General features: G+C 40.9%; 1 protein-coding gene and 1 non-coding gene across 2 annotated transcripts in view; both read left to right on the top strand.

Annotated features, from left to right (window-relative positions):
• NPR3 (natriuretic peptide receptor 3) overlaps nucleotides 1–22621 on the top strand; it is a 95504-nt gene that overhangs the window by 20278 nt on the left and 52605 nt on the right. The window contains exon 3 of the mRNA XM_007951599.2: nucleotides 9587–9753. Coding sequence (XP_007949790.1) covers nucleotides 9587–9753 — 167 coding nt within the window. The remainder of the gene's footprint in view (nucleotides 1–9586; nucleotides 9754–22621) is intronic.
• TRNAR-UCU lies at nucleotides 7898–7968 on the top strand. The gene has a single exon. It is a non-coding gene; the product is annotated as a tRNA-Arg (tRNA).

The following is a 22621-nucleotide window of genomic DNA, read 5'->3' as shown; positions in this document are numbered from 1 at the left end:
CAACAACAATTAAGGTGAGGATGAAGTGTAGCAGAGATCAGTGATAGACACAAATTAAATTACTTGATTGACTGAAAAGGTGGAAAATAATTACAGATAATCTGGGGGGAGGAATTGACGATTGGGATTTAGTACTTTTGATTATGTTGTTGTTGTTGTTAGGTGCCAGTTGAGTTGGTTCTGACTCATAGTGAGCTTATGTTCAACAGAAAGAAGCACTGCCCAGTCCTGCACCATCCTCACAATCAATGCTGTGTTTCAGCCCATTGTGGCAGCCGCTGTGTCAATCCATCTCGTTGAAGGTCTTCCTGTGTTTGGCTGACCCTCTGTTTTACCAAGCATGATATCCTCTAGTGATAAATGTTCATATAAGTCAATTTGGAGCAAAGGAAAAAGAAAAAGAGATTCTCACATAATCCCTCAAATGTCCCAATTGCTAAACAGCATTTAGGCACTTTCCCTTCCAGTCTTTTTTCCACTGCTGCTTTTGTTTGCAACATCTTTGTCATCCCACAGTCCGTGCTGTTTTAAATCTTGGAATGCCCCAAACTCCTGATAAGTAGAGGGGTGGGCAGGGCACCAGTATTTGGAATCTGGCCTGCATTAGAATCCTGATTCTACCATTTATTAGCTAACTGACTTTACACATGTTAGTTTTGAACTTCAGTTTCCTCAGCTGTATGATGGGGTCACACTTACAAGTTGCTCACAGAGTTGTTATAAGTATTGAAGGCTGAAGGATGAATCTGTGCATAATGGCATCCCTTGGTACACCCATGGGTGGAAGCAGACCAGCCTTGCCTATGGCAAGGTGTAACACTGGCCACTGGGGTAGAGGCAGGCAGTGAGGTCACTGCTTTGTTTTCACTTAAATGACCTCCAGAAGTCAAGAGCCACAGTGCCCTATGGCCAGCCCCGGTGAACAGTAGGTTTCCATTTCTTGCATAGGTTCTGTGACATCTCAGTTACTCATTTAGGCCCCATTTAGGTCAATTGGTTGTACTGTGGTGGCTTGCATGATGCCGTGATGCTGGAAGCTACGCCACCAGTCTCTCAAATACCAGTAAGGCCACTCATGGGGGACAAGTTTCAGCAGAGTTCATCTCAAGGTTAGCTAATGAAAACCTTGTAGATCACAAAGAATATTATCTGATAGAGTACCAGAAGATGAGCCCCCTCTGTCAGAAAACACTCAAGATACACAGTAGCTCCAACAGTGGTCTTGAACATAACACCAATGGCCGTGAACATGGCGCAGGACCGGGCAGTGTTTCATTCTACTGTACGTGGTGTTGCTGTGAGTTGGAGATGTTTTGAGGGAAACTAACAACAACATGTGCTGGGTCTTCAGTAAGTGCTGGGAGTTACACTATCCCAAGGTACCCCTCGCCAGTACCAGCTTCCAGGCCACAGGATTGCTAAAGCACAGGGCTTGGTGCTGAGCAGACTATTTCCACTTTCAAAAGTATTCTGAGCCCTTCTCACTCTAAATGCAAACTTGCATCTCCATGACGCTGAATACAAAACACAGCCAACAAACCTGAACAAATCTCTTTCCCTTGCTCCTGAAACAACTGCAAAGCAATCACCTTCTCAATCCTACTTCTCACTAGGAGATTTCTTTCTCCACTTCTTTATTCCTTACTGAGGACCCTTATAAGAATGTTCTGTGAGTTCCCACCACTTCCTGAAATTGCTCCCCTGAAGGTCACCAAGCATCTTTTCATTGCCAAACCACTAGCCTTACCACAGACTGTGCCTTGATGGCTCTGAAGTGCTGTCCAGTGGAACTTTCTGCGATGATGACTATGTTCTAGTCCATGTTGTCCAATGTAGTAGCTACTTGTTGTTGTTAGATGCCATTGAGTCAGTTCTAACTTAAAGCAACACTGTGTCCAACAGAACAAAACATTGCCCAGTCCTGTGCCGTCCTCACAATCATTGCTATATTTAAGCCCATTGTTGTAGCAACTGTGTTAATGCATCTCATTGAGGGTCTTTCTCTTTTTCAGTGACCCTCTACTTTACTCAGGGAGCTCTGGTAGCATAGTGGCTAAGGCACTTGACTGCTAACCAGAAGGCTGGCGGTTCAAACCCACCAGCCACTCCTCGGAAGGAAGGTTGGGCAATCCTACTTCCGTAGTGATAACTGCCTCGGAAACCCAAGGAGGGGTCGCTAGGAGTCTGGGCCAACTCGACAGCACATAAAACAACAACAATAACTACTTTACTCAACATGATGCCCTCCTTCTTCAGGGCCTGAACAAGGTACCTTGTACGTCTTGATAATGTGTCCAAAGGATGTGAGATGACATCTTGCTGTCTTCCCTTCTGAGGAACATTCTGCTTTCTCTTCTTCCAAGACACATTTGTTTGGTCTTCTGATCGTCTACAGTATATTCAGTATTCTTCATGAACACCGTAATTCAAAGGCATTAATTCTTCTTCAGTCTTTCTTATTCGTTGTCCAGCTTCTGTATCAAATGAAATAATTGAAAAGACCATAGCTTGGGTCAGGTACACCTTAGTCCTCAAAGTGACATCTTTGCTTTTTAACACTTTCAAGAGATTTTTCTGCAGCAGATTTGCCCAATGCAATGTATCATTGTTTGTTTGTTTTTTTTTTTTTTTTTGACTGCTGCTTCTGTGGCTATTGATTGTGGATCCAAGTAAAATGAAATCCTTGACAACTCCAGTCTTTTCTCTGTTTATCATGATGTTGCTTATTAGTCCAGTTGTGAAGATTATTGATTTATTTTTTTTTATGTATCTTTTCTCTGTTTATCATGATGTTGCTTATTAGTCCAGTTGTGAAGATTATTGATTTATTTTTTTTTTTATGTAGAGCTGTAATCCATACTGAAAGCTGTAGTCTTTGACCTTTATTGTAAGTACTTTAAGACCTCTTTGCTCTCATGATGCCAGGTTGTGTCATCTGCATATCACAGGTCATTAATGAGTCTTTTTTCCAATCTTGATGCCGAATTCTTCTCAGCTTCTCAGATTATTTGTTCAGCATACATATTGAATAAGTATGGTGAAAAGATTCAATCCTGACTCACACCTTTCCTAATTTTAAACCACACAGTATCCCCTTGTTCTGTTTAAATGACCACCTCTTGGTTTATGGACAGGTTCTGCATGAGCACAAGAATACATTCTGGAATTCCCATTCTTCATAATGTTTTCCATAATTTTTTATGATACACACAGTTGAATGCCTTGCATAGTGAATAAAACACAGGTAAACATCCTTCTGGTATTCTCTGTTTTCAAGCAAGATCCATCTGACACCAGCAATGATGTCTCTCATTGCACATCTTCTTCTGAATGCAGCTTGAATTTCTGGCAGTTCCCTGTTGATGTACTGCTGCAACCATTTTAAAATTATCTCCAGCAAAAATTTTACTTGTGTGTGATCTTGATACTGTTCTTTAATTTCTGCATTCTGTTGGATCTCCTTTCTTTGGAAGGGGCACAGATATTATCTCTTCCAGTCAGATGGCCAGGTAGTTGTCTTCCAATTTGTTTTTGGCATAGATGAGAGCGCTTCCAGCTTTGCATTGTGTGTGTGTGTGTGTGTGTGTGTGTGAACATCTCAATTGGTATTCCATCAATTGTTGGAAACTTGTTTTTCACCATAGTCTCAAGGTTGGGCAATCTACTTCCATAGTAATACCGCCTCCGAAACCCAAGGAGGGGTCGCTATGAGTTGGTTCCGACTCCATGGCAATGTGTTTGGGTTTCCCCCCACACACACCTAATGCAGTTTAGACTACTTTTAATTTGTTTGTGATCATATGTTACCTCTTAAAATGTCTGAACGTCAACCGGTTCTTTGTGGTACAGCAACTCTGTGTATTCCTTCCATCTTCTTTTGATGCCTCCTGGATTGTTCAGTGGTAACCAGTAGCCAATTTAATGTGTCTATTGAGGACTATAATATGGCTAATGTCTCTGAGAAATTGAATGGTAAATTTTATTTAATTTTAATTAAGTTAAATAGTTACACATCTGTAGTGGCTTCTGTATTAGACACACAGCTCTGGAGCATTCACTGTTGTTTGTTGTTGTTAGTGGCCATTGAGTTGGCCCTTGACATATGGTGACCCCATGCCCCATGGGATGGGACATGAGATCCGTAGGGTTTTCAGTGGCTAATTTTTGGAAGTAGGTTACCCGGCCTTTTTACAACTAGTCTGCTTTTTCCTGGACGCTCTGTGAAACTTGTTCCGCATCACTACAGCACACAGCCCCCTGACAGATGAGTGATGGCTGCACTTCAGATGCATTGGTTGTGAATTGAGCATCTACTTTTTCTGGAAACCCTGCACATTTAGCTTTGGTGAGCCGGCGTTCTCTGGTCCTCTGTTAGTTCTTTCTCTGTCTCATCTTACTCCTCCTTCTCCACTGAAAGTAACCCCCCCTCCAAGGGTTCTGTGCTCAATCCTTCTTCCTTTTCCTTCTGCACTCCCTTTTCCACCCAGACCCAGCCTCTGGGTTCTACCACGAGCTGCATAGAAATGACTGTAACATTTCTGTAGCCCTGTCTCTTCTTTCTGGCTTCAGACCATTAGATACAACAGCTAGCGGGGTATTGTCACTTAAGCTTCAGTAGTCACCTTTGATTTACCGTGACCCTAACTGAAGCGATGACCATTTCCATGTTCATTTTCCTCCTCCTCCATCTAGCTACACTGTTTCTTTTAAGGACAACCTTTTCTCCTTTTCTCATTGGCGTCATTCATGCGGTGCCTCCCTCTCTGCTATCCCTCACTCCCTGACTGTAGTAGAGGCTTGACATTCCTCTCGCAAAGCATTAAAACAGTTGTAAATAACCTATTGTCGAAAAATTTAAAGTTTAGAAACATAAAAAAAGAAAAACTCACCTATGAGCCTAACCACCCTGAGAATCATTTAAAAAGTTCTAGTGTGTAAGTTCCCTTGGATAACCTCTTAAAACCTCTTGCCTGGATTACTGTGGGCCGTGAACCTTTCGTGTCTCCTCACTCTAATCCATGACTATTTCCCAAGGCATGATTCTGATCATGTCACTCTTCTGTTCTGCTCGTAAATCTTCAGAGGCACCCAGTTGTCTACTGAATTAAATTTGTCCTCACTGATGAGGTGTCCCGCCAAGCTGACCTTTGCTTTCCTAGTGTTCAGCTGCCTGATATGGGAGATGCTATTGACACACTACAAGGAAGAAACACTCATAAAAATAGGAAGTCATAGTATTTGTTATGGTTGTGCATAGATAGCTGTTTAGCTTGACTTAAATTTATTACATACTATCATTTCCATTAGGATGCCTTGGTGGTGCACTGGTTAAGTGTTCGACTGCTAACTGAAGGGTCAGCAGTATAAATCCACTCAGCAAGTCTGCAGGAGAAAGGTCTGGCTATCTGCTTCACCAAAGATTAAATCAGAAAACCAAACCCATTGCCCTTGAGTTGATTCCAACTCATGGTGACTCCATGGGACAGAGTATGAATATCGGGCAATCTACTGTAGTGATACTGCCTCGTAAACCCAAGGAAGGGTTGCTATGAGTCGAATCCAACTCGATGGCAGTGAGTTTTTTTTTTTTTTTTTTCATAACTGTTACACTGGGTTTCCAAGGCTGTTTTTTTTTTCAATTTTATTGTGATTTGGGTGAGTTTACAGAGCAAATTCATGCTCCATACAGTAGTTTACATAGGCAGTGTTTCATGACATTGACTGCAATGTCCCACAGTGCAGCAGCTCTCCTCCCACTTCATCCCCATAGCCACCTGCTCCCTGTGTCCTTCCCTCCCACGCATTCCTGGCCCCTCCGAGCTGTCTTCCTATGTACACAGACCTTCTATTCTCCATGATTGATCTCTCCAAGGAGTGTATCTACCTAATGTAAATGTTCAGCTCATCTGCCTGTCTTTTGTTTGGCTGGAAGCCATAGGAGTTCAGTTCCACCCCTGAAGGGCAGCTAGGGGCCATAATGTCAGGGGTTTCATCAGACTCTATCAGACCAGAAAACCTGGTCCCTTTATTTTTTTTTAAATTTATTTTATGATTTTGAATTTTGATGCACATTGTTCTCCCATTCCATTCAGGATCTCCTACACAGATCCCCCTCCAAGTGGTTGACAGTGGTAACCAAGGCTGTAATTTTTACAGACGCCAACTGCCACATCTTTCTTCTGTGGAGTGTCTGGTGGGTTTGAACTGTTGACCTTCTGGTTAAGAGCCCAGTGCTTAACCACTGTGCTACCTTGGCTTCTTCCTTAAAAGATTATAGCCTAGAAAACCCTAGTGGTGACAGCAAAATAATTTCCTTTATTTTTACTAGTGGAGATTTGCTAGAAAATAAACTCTGAAGTTATTACCTTTCAGACTGTATTGGGCAGATTTATTGTATTGGATTTAACTCTTTCCAAATTAAAATTAAAGGAAGGTTTTCCCATTTCTGTAACTCAGGTAGTTGCTGTATCCAATTGTAGCTATACTTCCCAGTCATCGTTAGTTGCTCTGGTGTCCACTCTGACTCCCGGTGACCCCATGTACAAGAGAATGAAGAGCTGCCAGTCCTGTGTCACTTCCATGATTGTTAGTATGCTTGAGTCCTTGATTGTGGACACTGTATTTTGAGTGCCTTCCAGCCTAGGAGGCTCGTCTTCTAGCACTATATTGGGCAATATTCTGTGATGATCCATAGGCTTTTCATTGCTTAATTTTCAGAAGTAGATCTCCATGCCTTTCTTCCTAGTCTTACTCTGGAAGCGCCACTGAAATCTGTTCATCATGGTGACCCTCCTAGTATTTGAAATACCGGTGACATATCTTTCAGGATCATAGCAACATGCAAGACACCACACAGTACAACAAACTGACAGGTGGTGGACTTTCTAGTTACACAGCATAAAACCTACAGGGTTAAATATTTCTCCTCTTGTCCTGAAGAGAATTCTATCCTGGAGCAGAGAAGCATTGACTGTCTTTGCCTAAGAAACATGGCTATGCCAAGTCTTGACTCCTCAAGTCAAATAAAAATGAATCCACATAAAGTTTTGCATGCCTATAAGGAATGGGTTCCTCCATGGGATGAAGATGTTCTGGACATTTTAGACTTTGGGGTCTTCCTGTCAGATAGGTTCAGTTCTCTGTCTAAGGCCATCTTGTCTGTCTGGTCATGGAACACCCTGCCACGTTGTCGGTGACTGGTGGCAGTGCTTTCTGGCTCCCTTGGTCCCAGCAGACAGGCATACTGACTGCTTACGCTGTGGCCTCTGTGTTTGGCAGGCTTCAGCTGGAAGGAGGGGGACTTTGTCAGGTTTTGTTGGGTGGCCTGAAATTTAATCTTGTGTCCACTGAAGGACTGATCTAGTCCTTCATGAATTCTGTCCTTAGCTCTGTCTTATTTATCTTTTAGCAGCTCCCTGGCACACAGTAAGCAGTTAATAAATAGTTGCTGTTATTAGGATTATGGTTATACAGATGCCTCCACTGACGAGTCCTTTGTCCCCTTCCTTTCTCGTGCTGCCGGCTGAGGTTGCCAGCTGTCTACTGGATGTCATGCACATTTGCACCTTTGACCATACTCTGGGCTCTGCCAGGCATGCCTTTCCACCTCCCTCTCTTTTTATATTCCTATTCACACATTTAGGACCAGTAATGTCCCCTCCTCCCTGAAACACTTCCCCCTGTTGAAGCTCATTGCTTCTTCCACCATACTATGCATTGTTTTTTTGAAACTCTGCCCTCTCCAGTAAGTTTTTAATCCTACTCTGTAATACTTCAGTTTTTCACATGTCTGTGTCCAGTCCTTCTCTTGAAGGTGGTTGAGATTGTTCCAACATTAATGACGCCCACCGTGGCTCCCTTGCCTACACATAGTTGTGCATAGTTAATTAATGTTGAGGCATTGGTGGTTCAGTGGTAGAATTCTTGCCTTCTGTGTGAGAGACCTGGGTTCAATTCCTGGTCAGTGCACCTCATGCTTAGCCACTATCTATCTGTCAGTGGAGGCTTCTCTGTTGCTATGATGCTGGGTAGGTGTCAGAAGAACTTTTGAACTAAGATGGGCTAAGAAGGAAGGCCTTGTGGACTACTTCTGCAGATCAGCCAATGAAAACCTCATGGGTCACAACGGTCCTATCTGCAACCAGTCGCGGGGATGGTGCTAGACCGCACAGCATTTTGTTTAATTATGCGTGGGGTCACTATGAATTGGGGGCCGATTTGATGGCAGCAAACACCAACAAGAATTGATGTTTGACCGATTCAAGCTGTGATAGAAGTTCCAAAGGCCCCAGAGCTTTACTTAACCTTTTCTCCAAGAGTAGAATGTGGGTCACGTGGCCCAGGCTGCACACTTCAGAGATGGCCTTACTCTTCACCCTTTGCATTTGAAGAGTCTTTCGAGAACTCGAGGCTCCCAATGAATAAATGACTCAGCAGCTTGAGTTCCTTGTTGTATTTCCATAGATATTCAGGAACCATAAAGATAATTTATAGGAAAAAAATTTTTTTTTTTTGGTTGAAAGTTGAATCCATTGCCTGTAAGTTGTTTCTGAGTCAGAGTAACCCTACAGGAGAGAGTAGCACTGCTTCAGAGGGTTTCCAAGGCTGTAAATCTTTATAGAAGCAGCTTACCATAGCTTTCTTCTGCAGAGTGGCTGGTGGGTTTGAACCACTGACCTTTCATTTTGCGGCCTAGTGCTTTAATCATTGTGCCTCCAGGGCCCTTTTGTCAAAAGTTAGAGGTCCATGGTTCCTTTTTAGACCTTACAGGACTTCTGTCTTCTCAAAAGTGAAATAATGAAGAAGTGAGTCATTGCTGCTCCAAGTTTTGCTTCCTTTTCCCTAAAGTAGAGAGGATAACCATACCCACATCACAGGGTCTTGGGAGGACTAAATGAGTTCATGCATATAAGGTGCTCAAGAAATACTTTTATTATCGTACTCAACATGTATTGTATTTTACTGTCAATGCACTGATGAACATTGTCCAATAAATACTTTTTATGGTGCTGCCAGGACAAGAGAGATACAAATGCTCAAGTTCACCTAAGCTATTTTCACTCTGAAGACATCCAAAGACTATCAATAATCTATAACTTTTTTCTTTAACAGTGCCAACTTTGTAAGATTTGTGTATATCTGTTGCAGTGTAAAAATTGTAGCCTGCCACTGGACAGCTACATAAATCAGGCTTATTACATACCACAGTAACACTTGGTGCACATCTACGGTGGATTGTACGTATTAGAAATAAATGTGAGTGGAAGGAAATAAAAATGTACTTCTTATTCCTGCCATGCTGCAGTTCTAGGGTGCCGTAAATTGCAGTAGTATGGTTATTATAGGGCCGTTACCTCAACAGTGCTTTTCTTTCTCTCACATTTCAAAGGACACATGTCCAAAGGATCTTCTGCTCCTTTTTAACGATCTTGACATTGTCACGTTACACTCAAGTGCAAAACTATGACAATACCTCTTGTCCTGGCTGCCAAAAGTAACATGTAGGGACACATCATAGTTGAAAAGGGATAATGGCTTCTTTATAGTGACTGGCTTGGAATGATAAATATTTTTATTTCTCCCGTAGGAGATGGCTCGTGGAAGCGAGGAGACAAACATGACTTTGAAGCTAAGCAGGCGTACTCATCCCTCCAAACAGTCACTCTACTGAGGACAGTGAAACCTGAGTTTGAGAAGTTTTCCGTGGAGGTGAAAAGTTCTGTTGAGAAACAAGGGCTTAATGAGGAGGATTACGTAAGTGCTTGATTATGAGCCTAGACCTTCAGCATCCTGAAAACAGTCTTCTAATTAAATCAGAGGTGACAATGTGTCCCATTCTGAACCATTCAGAAATTCCTAGGTTCAGATCTGAATGTCACTATTGCCTTCTGTTGTTTTTTTTCCTGGCCGGTTTTCTTTTCCCCTTCCCCAGCCCCCTTCCACACTTCCCTTTCACTCACTCATCTCAAACTGTTGTGGGAAGGAAAGTTGCCCTTTGTGGGTACTGATCGGAATGCCTTATCAAGGTCTGTATACTTCCATTGCCTGTCTGGCTAGGGTACTGTTAAGGGAGAAGATGGATAAAGGAATGACAAAACTTTGCATGTTTAGTTTTCCCAAAGCTTGATGGTGGAAGGTATTTTGGGTTTTAGAAGACTGTTTCTTTTGGCTCTTTCTTTAAGGAGCTTTGGTGGCACATTGGTTAGTTACTTGGCTGCTAATCAAAAGGCCATTGATATGAACCCACCTGATTTTCCAAGGGAAAAAGATGTGGCAGTTGGCTTCTGTAAAGATTACAGCTTTGGGAACCCTATGGGGCAATTCTATGCTGACCTATAGGCTCGCTATGAGCCATAATTGACTCAACAGCAATAGGTTTTTCTTTTGGCTTAGTCTGGCTTAGTTTTATGATTAGTCTATTGCACATCGCAGACACTGATGTTATCCCCTTCTTCTCTGAATTACTTCCTACTCAGGTATTCCAAGTCTTTCTATACCATTAGTGCTGTTGTTACTGATGAATTTTCTAAGAGTGGGCTAGAGTCAGCAGCCTAGACGAGGCTAAGGATGTTTCCTTAAACAGAGGAACTCATCTGTGGTGGCACCAAAGGTGCTGGCCACACCTCACGTGGGCCGTTGTGCCATCGTTTCAGCTGCCTTGGGCACTCATTACTCTGTTGCCGCTTCTCACTCCTACAGATCCTTTCTCTGAACAAGATGAGCAGTGGGCCCTTGGGCTAGTTGGGTGGGTTCACTGGTTTTCAAAGCTGTTCAGTCCACAGTGTCTAACACAGAAAAGGGCACACTTACTTCATGATAGGTATATGGCTTGCATAGTCCTTGCCCAAGCTGGATGAAGACCAACTTCACAAGATATGATCACTTCCAAACAAGACTTCTTTCAACTTCATTGCTTGAAGTACCACAGAGTATTAACACTGCCCTCAGGCAGACCTGCCTTCAGAGCCTGGGTCCAGTACTTCCTAGCTGTGTAATTCTGGACAAATCACTCAGTCTCCCTAATCCAGGGTGGCATTGTTGCAAGGATTACAGATAATCTATCTGAAGCATTTAGCAGTATCCCTGTCACAAGACTGAGTCAATAAATAGTACCTCTTTTATACTATTGTTATAAGATTGTATCTATCTTTATATAAATTTTCTATCAGATGACAAAGTTTTATAAACATATTTATTAATAAATATATGTTTATAAGTCTTTTTATGTCATCTGATAGAAAAAATATATGTATACATATATGCTTTAAATATCTACACATATATAAATGCACACATATATCTATGTATCAATCTAATATACACATTGTTTAAATACTTATTGACATTATGTATCAGTACTGTCAAATAGAAATATAGTGTAAATCACAAATATGAGCCAATATGTAATGAAAAATTTTCTAGTAGACAATTGAAAAAGTGAAAAACCAAACTGAACCAAAGCAAAATAAAAAAACCACACAGTTGAAATTAATTTTAATAATATATTTTATTTAACTCAATATATAAAAATGTTATTTTAATATTTGATCAATGTTAAATCAAGTAGAAATTAGAGCTTATTATAATTACTTGGGAGCTCTGGTAGCGTAGTGCCTAGGGCACTTGATTGCTAACCAGAAGGCTGGCAGTTCAAATCCACCAGCCACTCCTTGGAAGGAAGGTTGGGCAATCTACTTCCATAGTGATATCGCCTCGGAAACCCAAGGAGGGGTCACTATGAGTTGACGACACACGACAACAACAACATGATTACTTAGTCCAGTTTTGAAGATGTGGCTGTCCTTCATATTTCTGAGTGCTTCAGTTGGGGTTTTGTGAGTGCACTTACAGACATTATCAGATGTGTTTGGACAGGTGGTTGTAGTATCTGTTGTGAAGAGGGAGATGTGAGAAGCAAAGAACAAGGAGCCTGGTGTGACTGGGCCGCACAGGTACTGAACCTAGATCTAATACAACAGGAGATGCTTAGCAAGAGCAGAAGAGTTGACACTTTTCATTCGGGGGCTCAGCTCTTGCCTAGGTCTTTCTGCTGCTCTGATTTCTGCTAATGGCTTGTCTTACCTGTTTGCTTACCACTTGAGCCCACAACATCCATCATGATCTCTTCAGCTTCTGCTCTTGGTCTCGAGTCCAGAAACCTTGGTGCACTGTCTTACTAGTTCTAAAATTAGTTGTAAAATTTATTTATTGTGTAAAACGTGTCACTTTCTACACAATCACGTGGCCTGTGAATACTGACAATTATTGCTATCTGAGTCTGATGCTTTTAATTAATGAATGAATCCATTTTGCACTGGCCAGGAACTCTGGTAGTGTAGTGCCTAAGGCACTTGACTGCTAACCAGAAGGCTGTGGCTGTTCAAACCCACCAGCCACTCCTTGGAAGGAAGGTTTGGCAATCTACTTCCATAGTGATACCGCCTCAGAAATCCAAGGAGGGGTTGCTATGAGTCGGGTCTGACTCGACGGCACATAACAACAACAGGACACCTGTATGATACTGAGTATAAGTGGCGATCATGAGCATTCTTCCTTTTTTCTTAATGGAGAACAGCTAACATTTCACCACTTAAGCATGATGTTTGCTGTGGGGTTCTTGGGAGGGAGTCATTAGTAAATTATGGGAGTTCTCTTTTATTCTTTGCTTGGGAAGAGATTTGTTTATTTATTTATTTATTTATTTACAAAGTGACACCTTTTGTTAGGATAACTGAAGCAAAAATAGCATAAGACGCATCATGATATCCATGTTAGAGGAAGGCACTGGACACAGATGTTTATGGGAGATGTCACAGATTGTCTGACAGCCCTTTTGTATGTTAGTCATCAGAATCATCTTAATCATATCGGCCTGTTGTCAGCAGCCTTGAGAATGTTGTGATCTATTCAAAACACAGAAGTTTGAAACTGCAATTTTTTTTTTTTTTAAATAAGGTTATACTAATTGGCAATGATGTTTTTGTAAATTTGTTCTTTTCTATTTTTAACTTACCAACTTTTGATGGTATGCATGTTGACTGAGATCCTACTGATAGCGACCCCTCCTTGGGTTTCCAAGGTGATATCACTATGGAAGTAAATTACCCATAAAATTCATCTTTTCCCTTCCTTCACCTTTCTCTGTCTGTCCATCACATCTTCATCTCTTGTTCCTTCTCCTTTTTTTTTAGTTGAAATTGCCCTTGAGATAATTGCAGATTTCCATGTACTTTTGAAATATAATATGGAGAGATCCTTGTATACTTTGCCCAGTTTTCCCTAATAGTAACAATTTGGCGAATGATAGTACAGTATCACAACCAGGATATTACAATGATACCATCTACCAGTGTTACTCAGATTGCCCCAGTTTTACTTGTGCTTGTGTGTGTGGCCATTAAACTTGTGTGTCAACTTGGCTGAGCTGTGGTTTTGAGTGGTTGGACAGCTGGGTGCAGTTATTCCCCAGGATGAGACTGAATGGTGTAATCAACTCCATGGTGGAATCTGCTGTGAGCAGCTCATTAGTTGCCTTTGGGATGTGGCCTGCCGCCAGCATATGAGGAGACACTTTGAGAGAGAGCTTGAGCTTTTGGCACATCTGGGTCCTGCATTTGGCCAAGTCTTCATCTCAGCAGCCTGCCCTCTTGCCTTCCCATTTTGGACTGTTCCTGGTCTTGAACCAGTGGACTGCCGTGTTGTCTGTTAACCTTGGGACTGTGTCATTTTACCTGCTGACCTTGGATTTGTCGGCACCAGCAGCCAGCAGCTGCCTGAGTTAAGAGACGCCTCCAGCTCCAGTGGGCTTTGAGCAGGACACAGAGCTGAAGCCCAAGGTCAAGGGGCCTTCACCCAGCTACTAGAGCTGGCATTTTGAACTCAGACTTCTAGCCTCCTAACCTGTAAGAGAATAAATCCCTGTTTGTTAAAGCCATCCACTCATGATATTTCTGTGATAGCATCATTAGGGAGGCAAAACAGTGTGTGCATATCATTTTTGTCACCAGTGTGGGTTTGGGTATTGAATTTTATCAAATACTGTTTCTGCATCAACTGAGATAATCAGATTTTAAAAATCTATCATAATGTGGTGATTTGTATGGCTAGATTTTTCTAATCTTAAACATGTCTGCATATTTATATTAACTCTGGCCTCTCTCTATCTCAAGACTTTTGAGCTTCTCTAATCACAGCTCGGAAGGAAGGTTGGGCAATCCTACTTCCGTAGTGATACTGCCTCAGAAACCCAAGGAGGGGTCGCTATGAGTCAGGTTTGACTCGATGGCACATAACAACAATAACAACAATCACAGCTCATATCTGGAGAATGTAATGATTAAACTTATAACCACACTGAAGCTTTTCAAGCTGGGTTGTTTCAAAAGGGCTATTGGTATCCTGTGGAATAGCTTTTCTTGGATCAACTGTTCAGTTGCACTTGACTCTGGTAGGGGATTGAGTGGGTACAGATGTGTGGTGTGATAGAAGACCCTTGCTTAGAGCCATGCTTTGAAAATGAAGGAACCCCTCGGACAGAACAGCTGCAACAATGAGCTCAAACACACCAACACTTGTGAGGATGCTCACAATTGGGCAGTGTTTCATTCTGTTATACGTGGGCTTGTCATGAATGTAGACTGATTTGATGGCAGCTCACAAGAACAAACACAAAAACCAAACCAAACTCACTTCCATTGAGTCAGTTCTGCCTCATAGGGACTCCCATGGGGTTTCTGAGGCAGGAAATCTTTATGGAAGTAGATTGCCTCGTCTTCTTTCTGTGGAGCAGCTGGTGGGTTTGAACCACCAACCTTCTGGTTAGCAGTCAAATGCCTTAGGCACTACACCACCAGAACTCCTTTTACAAGAACAAAAGAGCTATGCTATCACTGTTGATGTGGGTGTTGCATGGATGTAGTTGTCTAGTTATTACTGTATATATCTTATGATGGTGTCTTCTCCATTCCTGTGGGGAATATAATAATATTGTTATAAGTACATTTATCCTCTTATTAGTGAACTTGGTGGAAGTCTATTTCATTCTGATCCATCATATTTTCCAGTGGGGCCTAATGGCCAAACTGGTTGTGGTAATGGCTACCACTGGAATCACCATAGCTGTCTTAGTTTTCCAGTACTGCTATAATGAAAAATGTCATAAGTGGGTGGCTTTGGAGGCTAAAAGCCCAGATCAAGGCATCGGCTCTATGGGAAGGTCCTTTCTGGCTGGTAGCCAGGGTGTTCCTTGGCATTCTTCACCTTGTAGATGGATCTTCACATGGTGTCCATCTTCCCCTTATGGGTGTGTTTCTATAAGACCCCTTTTAGAAGGGTAGGGTTAGTACTCACCCTACTCTGGCATTACTTTATTAACATATCAAAAGCGAACTCCTATTTTCCAACAGGTACAGGGGTTAGGACTCACAGGTACCTTTTGGAGGGACACAATTGAATCTATCACAATAGCCTAGTGGGTAAATATGCAGGCTTGGGGTTTTACAGACCTGACTCTGCCTCTTACTATTCTTATCTTAAGCATGATTCTGACACTCTGTGCCTTAGTTTACAGACTATAAACTGGAGATGATAATTTTTAACGAACAGGTTGTTGAAAGAATTCAAGAATTGTATATAAATACTATTTAACACAATGTTAGGCAGTTAGTAAGTATTCAATGGATGGTAGCTATTATTTCTCTTGCTATGATTTCGTACACTGCAGACCAATACGTATGACGCTCCTACATGCCTCATGCCCTGCATACCCCGACTCATCCCTCAGGTCTTAATATAGCCTGTCTTTAGGACGGCCTCTCCTGACATCCAGACTATCTCGTAGCACTCTGCTCCTTTCCATCAGAGCACATCTCTCAGGTTGTAATTACATACGCATGTGTGGGATTTCCTAATTAACTCTGTCTCCTCCCCCAGACTCTTAACTGTGTTAGAGTCGAAATCACGTCTGTTTCTGCTCACTGTTGCATCCTCTTACTGCATCTTGCGTCATAGGAAACGCTCAATAAAAGCAAGATATTGTTATTGTAGAATCCCCAGGTGGTGAAAATAGTTAACACGTTTAGCTACTAACCAAAAGGTTAGGATCCGATTCTCCCAGGGGTACCTTGGAAGAAAGGCTTGACAATCTACTTCTGGAAAAAATCAGCCATCGGAGCACGGTCCTATTCCTACACACATAGGGTCACCATTAATTAGAGTCAACTCGATGGCAACAGGTATTACTATGCTTTTTATTCTTATTATTATCAAACTGTAAGGACATCTAATCCAACCTCCTCCATGAACAGTGATGGACACAGAAGTTCGGGGGGTGGGGGAGAGGAGGCCTTCCCAAATGTAACTTGTATATTGCAGTCAGTACAACTGATGATGGAAGGGCCTTGACCTTTTTAGATATGTAAAACCAGGTGTTTGGTTTCACTTATATCATGGGAGATGGTGTTGGGGAATAGTATGAGATTTTATAATGGGATTCTGAAAACTGTCTTGGGGTCTTCAGAAATCTGAAGTTCAGAAGTAAAGCATCCCTGGAGGGGTCCTCGAGTATCAGTGGACTGGGCACAGCTCAGGCAAATTTTTGCCAAGTGCCTGCCTGGCCTTCTCTAGTGGTTTTTATTGGGTTGCCCACAGGTGCGGTGGCTCTCACTCAAGGGTGTGTTATGGAGGTGCTGGGCTTCTGCCCCGCGAGTGCATCCAATTCCAGAGCTCTGGCATTTGGTTTTAGAATGCGCTGTGTGTTGGCCAAGCCAAGATTAGATGCATCCCTTGACTCCTGGTTCAGTGACTTTCTTTTTCCACTACATCAGTCTGACCCTTTTAATAACAAAGTGCCCAATATGGAGACAAACCCATGACCCTACCATTAAATGTTTTAGTCTCTACAAGTGAGCCTGGCAGACAACATGGGCTGAAGTATTTCCTTTCTTTCCTGGTACCTCACCTGCCCAAATACCTCCTTTTGTGTCTCTTCGCTCTTTCACACACTTGACAAAGACTAGCCAGGGCTCTGTTTCCACTTCATCTGCAGCTACTGATTCTCCCTGTTTTTTCCTGAAGTATAAACTATCATTTCCTTAATTGTCCCATGCTGTTTATTGAGTGCTCCAGGAAGCATGACTGTGAGCTTGGTCTTGGGCAACACAGTGATCCCATCTGGGGTGGGATCCTCATCACCTAAAAATACTCAGGCAGGTATGTAAATATCTATGACCATGAGCTTTCGGGAGCCCCACAGCTGAATTCCTAACCAGTATAGATAGGAAATACCAGGCATCTTCGTGTAAAGCACTCTCATATTGATGGTAGTGGTAGAAATCTGGTCAACTTATACAGAAGACCAAAGATGGCATATATAGAAAAATATCCATGTTCCCAGTGAAATGACATCAAATGAAGTAGAATCATTAGTTCCTTTTTAGTAGGAATCTTTTTTCAAATATATGCAAAGTCCTGTAATTTCCTTGTCTTTTTAAGTAGACAAGCGTTTCTTGATCCATAGGGCATTAACTATATATAATTATGTACAAAATTTTTTGTGTAAATGCACATGTGTATATTTTTGGAGAGAGAGAGGTCATAACCCCTCCTCTGATTCTTAATAGTAAAAAGTTAAGACCACTGAACCAGATCATGACTGGCCAGCATTCCATTGGCCCAGTTATTCACATGGATAGGATATAACATTGTGCATTCAGCATTACGTTGAAAAATCACTCCCCTGGAAGATACTGAGGAAACCCAATCTTAAATTCTAAAAGCATTTTATTTATTCCTGAGAAGAAAGAAATTGTCATGTATTCATTCATTCATTCATTCATTTTAGACTAAGGAGCCAGCCCAGTCTTTCTAGTATGCAGTGTTTTCACATTATTTCTTTAAGAGGTAGATTTAAATTTGCCCCTACTGCTATTTCTCAGGTTAGTCTGAGCCAACCTTGGAGACATCTTTTCTCTTCTGGCAGTCTCTCTCACTTCTGGGCCCTGTAAATCCCACTCTTGGCTTTGACTCATTCTTCCTATTGTGTTTGGCACTTCTCAGACCCATTCACTGCCTGGCCTTTAACAATTGGTTCTGCCTTTGAATGCAGCTCACCTTCTTTCTCTAATGTTGTTCGTGGAATCAAAATAATGCATGGCTTTTTAGATTGAAAGTGCCCCATACAATGAGAGGAAAAAGCCACACTGAATTAAAAATATTCATAGTGCTGTAAGAGCTTTGGATAAATAGGAATTTCTTGTTTGTTCTTCTCCACTCCTAACTCCCATACCTTAGTAGCAGCCATCACTAATGTTTTAATCTGTATCGTCTGCTATTTCCCTCTGTATTTCTAAAATAGTTTGTTATTGTTCTTGATATTAAATATTTTGATATTAGCTTTTGATTTTTTAAAGTAGAAAAAGATTCAGTTCATTTGCAACACTTCCTCTGCCAGTACTTCCTACCAATACTTCCATCCTCTCAAAAATTTTATAACAAGTTTTTGGTTGAAGATACAGTCAAAAAATGAAATTTAAAGAAAAGTAAAACAAAACTCATGTTCATCACTTTTGTTATTATGATCATATAGATATTACTTATATAAACCATGTAGTGTTCTATGATTATATTTCTTTTCCTGTGTAGCTTTTGTTTTCTCTGAAGTTAATAACTACCTTGTTTTTTTCATTAGCCTCCATTTAGTTCTCATTATTTCATTCTCATTCCCTCAGTCAAGTATTTTAGGTAGTGATTTTTTTTTTTTTTTTGAACCCTTTGTCTTGTTCCAGTTTAGAGTAGTTGCTTTCTTCACTATCAACCTGGAAGTTTCCACAGTTCTCTCCTGTGCTGAGTCCTCTTTTTCGCAGATGTCAGATTTTCTTTATGGAATTTTATTGTGGTTTTAGTGGAGAAAGAGGAAATGAATGGAAAATCTTTTGAGATTTTGCATATCAGAAAACACTGCTTTATTCTTCTATTAATTTGTTGTTGTTGTTGTTATGTGCCTTTGAGTCGGATCTGACTCATAGCGACCCTCCTTGGATTTCCAAGGCAGTATTACTATGGAAGTAGATTGCCCCATCTTCCTTCCGAAGAGTGGCTTGTGGGTTTGAACGAACAGACTTCTGGTTAGCAGTCAAGTGCCTTAGGCACTATGCTACCAGAGCTCCCAAGTATTAATTTAGCTGGGTATAAAAATTTAGTAGGAAAATTATTACCCTTAGATATTTTTTTGGTCATTGCTCTGTTGTTTTGTAGCTTTGGGTGTTGCCCTTGTGTTCTTTATCTTTTTCATGCTACTTTATTTTTCTCTATTTATAGAAGATTTTAGTTTTTTCTCCTTATTCCTGTTTGTATTAGTCAGTGTCTAGTCAGGAAAGTAGAGCCAGTATCAGGTAATTCAACAGAAGGTATTTAATAGGAGAAACAAACTTTAAAGTGTGGAAAGAGCTGAAATGCCAAATGGAACAGTAAGGTAAGCCAGAGATTAGCAACCACAAAAAGCCATTTCTATCCCTAGAGCTGGGAGGACCAAAGAAGAGATAGTTTTACTAGTACCTGGAAACTAGGGCTGCCCATAGGAGCTACAAGCATGGAGAAGACTTCCCTACCTCTGATCCTCTAACCTGTGCTTCTTGTTGGCTGAACCAGGCAGAAGTTGGCTGACAGGGAAATGCAGCCTGTGGGAGTCATCTTCCTATGAGATAGAGCAGAGCAGAGGAAGGGAGAGGGATGAACTGGAGACTAAGCAGATTTGCTGGTGCTCCCAATTTTCAAATGTGATGTGCCTCGGTCTGAATCATTTTTAGTGTTTGTATTGAGCTCTTTGTTTTCTCTTTCTAGAAATTTTTAAGTTGATGTTGGCTCTTCTCAATTGTCCTCTAATTTCTTTCTCTGTCTTCCAACTCTGCCTTTTTATTTTCTGAAAGAACACTTCAACTTCATCTTCCATCTTGTCTATTGAATTTTTAAATTTCTGCTCTCATATTTTTAATTTCTAAGAGGTTGCTATTGTTCTATGAATGCTTTCCTTTTTTTTTTTTAAAAGAAAAAAAATAGAAGCCTGATCTTGTTTCCTAGATGCAGTAACTAATCTCTTAGAGTATACCCCTTCATCCATTCTAGAATACATTCCCCCACACATACACACATTTTAACATCTCTAAAATTAGAATTCATGGTATAACTGGCAGGTTGTCAAAGTTTAATAGGTAGAATTTTTTTTTTTTATAAGAAACATAAAGATATATCTTATAATTCTTCTATCTTACATTTGTTGAATTAAATTTTTTTTCTTTTAAAGTTTTCTTCTATTTCCTGTGTTACCTATTTCTTCCAAATTCCTTTTTGTGACTATTAATTTTGATCTATTTCTCTTATAGGAGAAGCTTTTCTTATTTATTTATTTATTTTTTTGGTAATCCTTAACTCCTGTTTAAATTTAAGAGTGAGTCATTAAACACCTCTCCTAAAACTCTGTGTTTATGGGTGGCACTTACCCAGTGGTAGATTTTACTGTAATTATATAAGGTGTCAAGCTAGTTTTTTCAAAAGAGGACCCCAAATATAATTATCTGTAGGTTGTTTCTTTTAGACTGGTCAGTTTCACTAAAGAATTATCCTCCAGAATTATCCCCCTTCTTAATAATAATAATAATCCAAAAATGATCCCCCTTCTTGAGAGTCACAAGGCTAACTTATATTCTGGGAACTCAGAGAGGGGAAGTATCTCTTTTCGAATTGCAGATTTTTCACTTAAACTTCATCTTCTCTTTATGCTTCGCTCAGTCTCCAGCTGTGGGTACTCTCCCACAAGGGATGACTCCTGCAGGCTGCCTTTCCCTGTCAGATCTACAAAAGCAGACCTTCTTTGCTTCAAGATCTTTAGACAACAAATCCCTGTCTTCTGCCTGGATGGGGAGGGGCAATTTCTTGTTTTTGTAAATTGGGGATCTGACTTTTAAGTGCTCCTTTTATAGACTTTCAAATGATCCTCCTGTTTTTAACCTCACTGCATTTCCACCTCTGGAGGTAACATATGCTTGCAGTTCTTGAGCCTCTGGACTCGAATGGCTTTGTTTCTTGTTGGCATTCCCTGACTCTTTCCTGTGCGCATTTAGCTTCCAATCTCTCAGGTCTATTGGATCAGTTATCTCTTTCTAACCTCCAGAATTTTGTTGACATTTCTCATCTACTATATCCTTCCCACATATACTCTTTTGGCTTGTAGGTTTACATGTTAAAAAAAATTCCCTTATTTTCGATTAAATGGAGGGTTTAGAGAGAGTATGTACTTAAATATGGTTAAGCACTTGGCTACTCACTGAAAGATAGGTGGTTTGAATCCACCCATAGATGCCTTGGAAGAAAGACCTGGTGATCTACTGAAAGATCACAGCTATTGCAAACTCTGTGGAACACAGTTCTACTTTGAAACACATGGGGTTGCCATGAGTTGGAACTGACTCAATGGAATTTGAATTTTTTTTTTCCTAATGTGTTTAAACAACTGTGATTTACCAGAAGTCCCTTCTGGACTGTTGAATCTCAATACCAGGCATGTGTCCAAATATGATGGTGCCATCTTTTGTAGGTGGGATATCATCTTGTTATATTTAAAACAAGGAATGGAGGGGCAGAGAGAAAGTGTGTGAGTGAGCGAATGAGTATGTTTTTTGGTCTCAAATACATGAGCTTCTTTCAAAGTCCCCATTTGGTCCAATTTTCCTTCTGGGGTCTACTTTGTCTTGACTTACCAACTCAATGCTTATTTTCTTATTGCCATGGACACACCTGTTTTCTGTGATTGTTTAGGAAAAATTGTACACAGGCAAACGTCAGTAACAATAATACATACTCATTATGAGAAGAGTTGTTCTTTTACAAGTTGGAGATGCAGTGGTTAAGCACTCAGCTGCTAACTGAGAGGTCGGTGGTTCAAACCTACCTACCAGCTCCATAGGAGAAAGACCTGGTGATCTGCTTCTGTAAATATTATAGCCTAGGAAAGACTATAGGAGCTCTGGTGGTGCAGTGCCTAAGGCATTGACTGCTAACCAGAAGGCTAGTGGTTCAAACCCACTAGCCACTCCTCGGAAGGAAGGTTGGGCAATCTACTTCTGTAGTGATATCACCTCGGAGACCCAAGGAGGGGTCACGTTGAGTTGGAAATGACTTGATGGCAGTGAGTTTGGATTTTTGGTTTTAGAAAACACTATGTGGCAGTTCCAGTCTATCACACGAGGTTGCTGTGAATCAAAATTGATTGGACAGCCTCTAACAACAGACAATATATGAAGACAGTTTATGTTACTTTATCCAGGGCCAAATGTTTTTCTCTAACATAGGTCTTAACCAGCTTCATTTAAACACTATTCTTTTGTACATAGACAGGAGAATCATTTAGGAAACCCACTGCCAGCGTAAACAGAATTTTAGATTTCCAAGTAGATTTTTTTTAAGCCAAGGAGACTCAGTGTTAAGATTAGAAAAATGGGATATTTTCATAAAAATAATTATAGGAGATTTTTGTGTCCTAGTAGAATATTTGTAATTAATACAATGGTAGCAATTTTACACCCTTTATCAAATTTGTTAAAACTCTTTTATTGTAAACACATGCATGCGT

Source organism: Orycteropus afer, unplaced genomic scaffold (assembly GCF_000298275.1).
Source record: "Orycteropus afer afer isolate SDZICR_OR568_19922 unplaced genomic scaffold, OryAfe1.0 scaffold00302, whole genome shotgun sequence".
Lineage (NCBI taxonomy): Eukaryota > Metazoa > Chordata > Mammalia > Tubulidentata > Orycteropodidae > Orycteropus > Orycteropus afer.
This window is presented reverse-complemented; position numbering and strand designations above follow the sequence as displayed.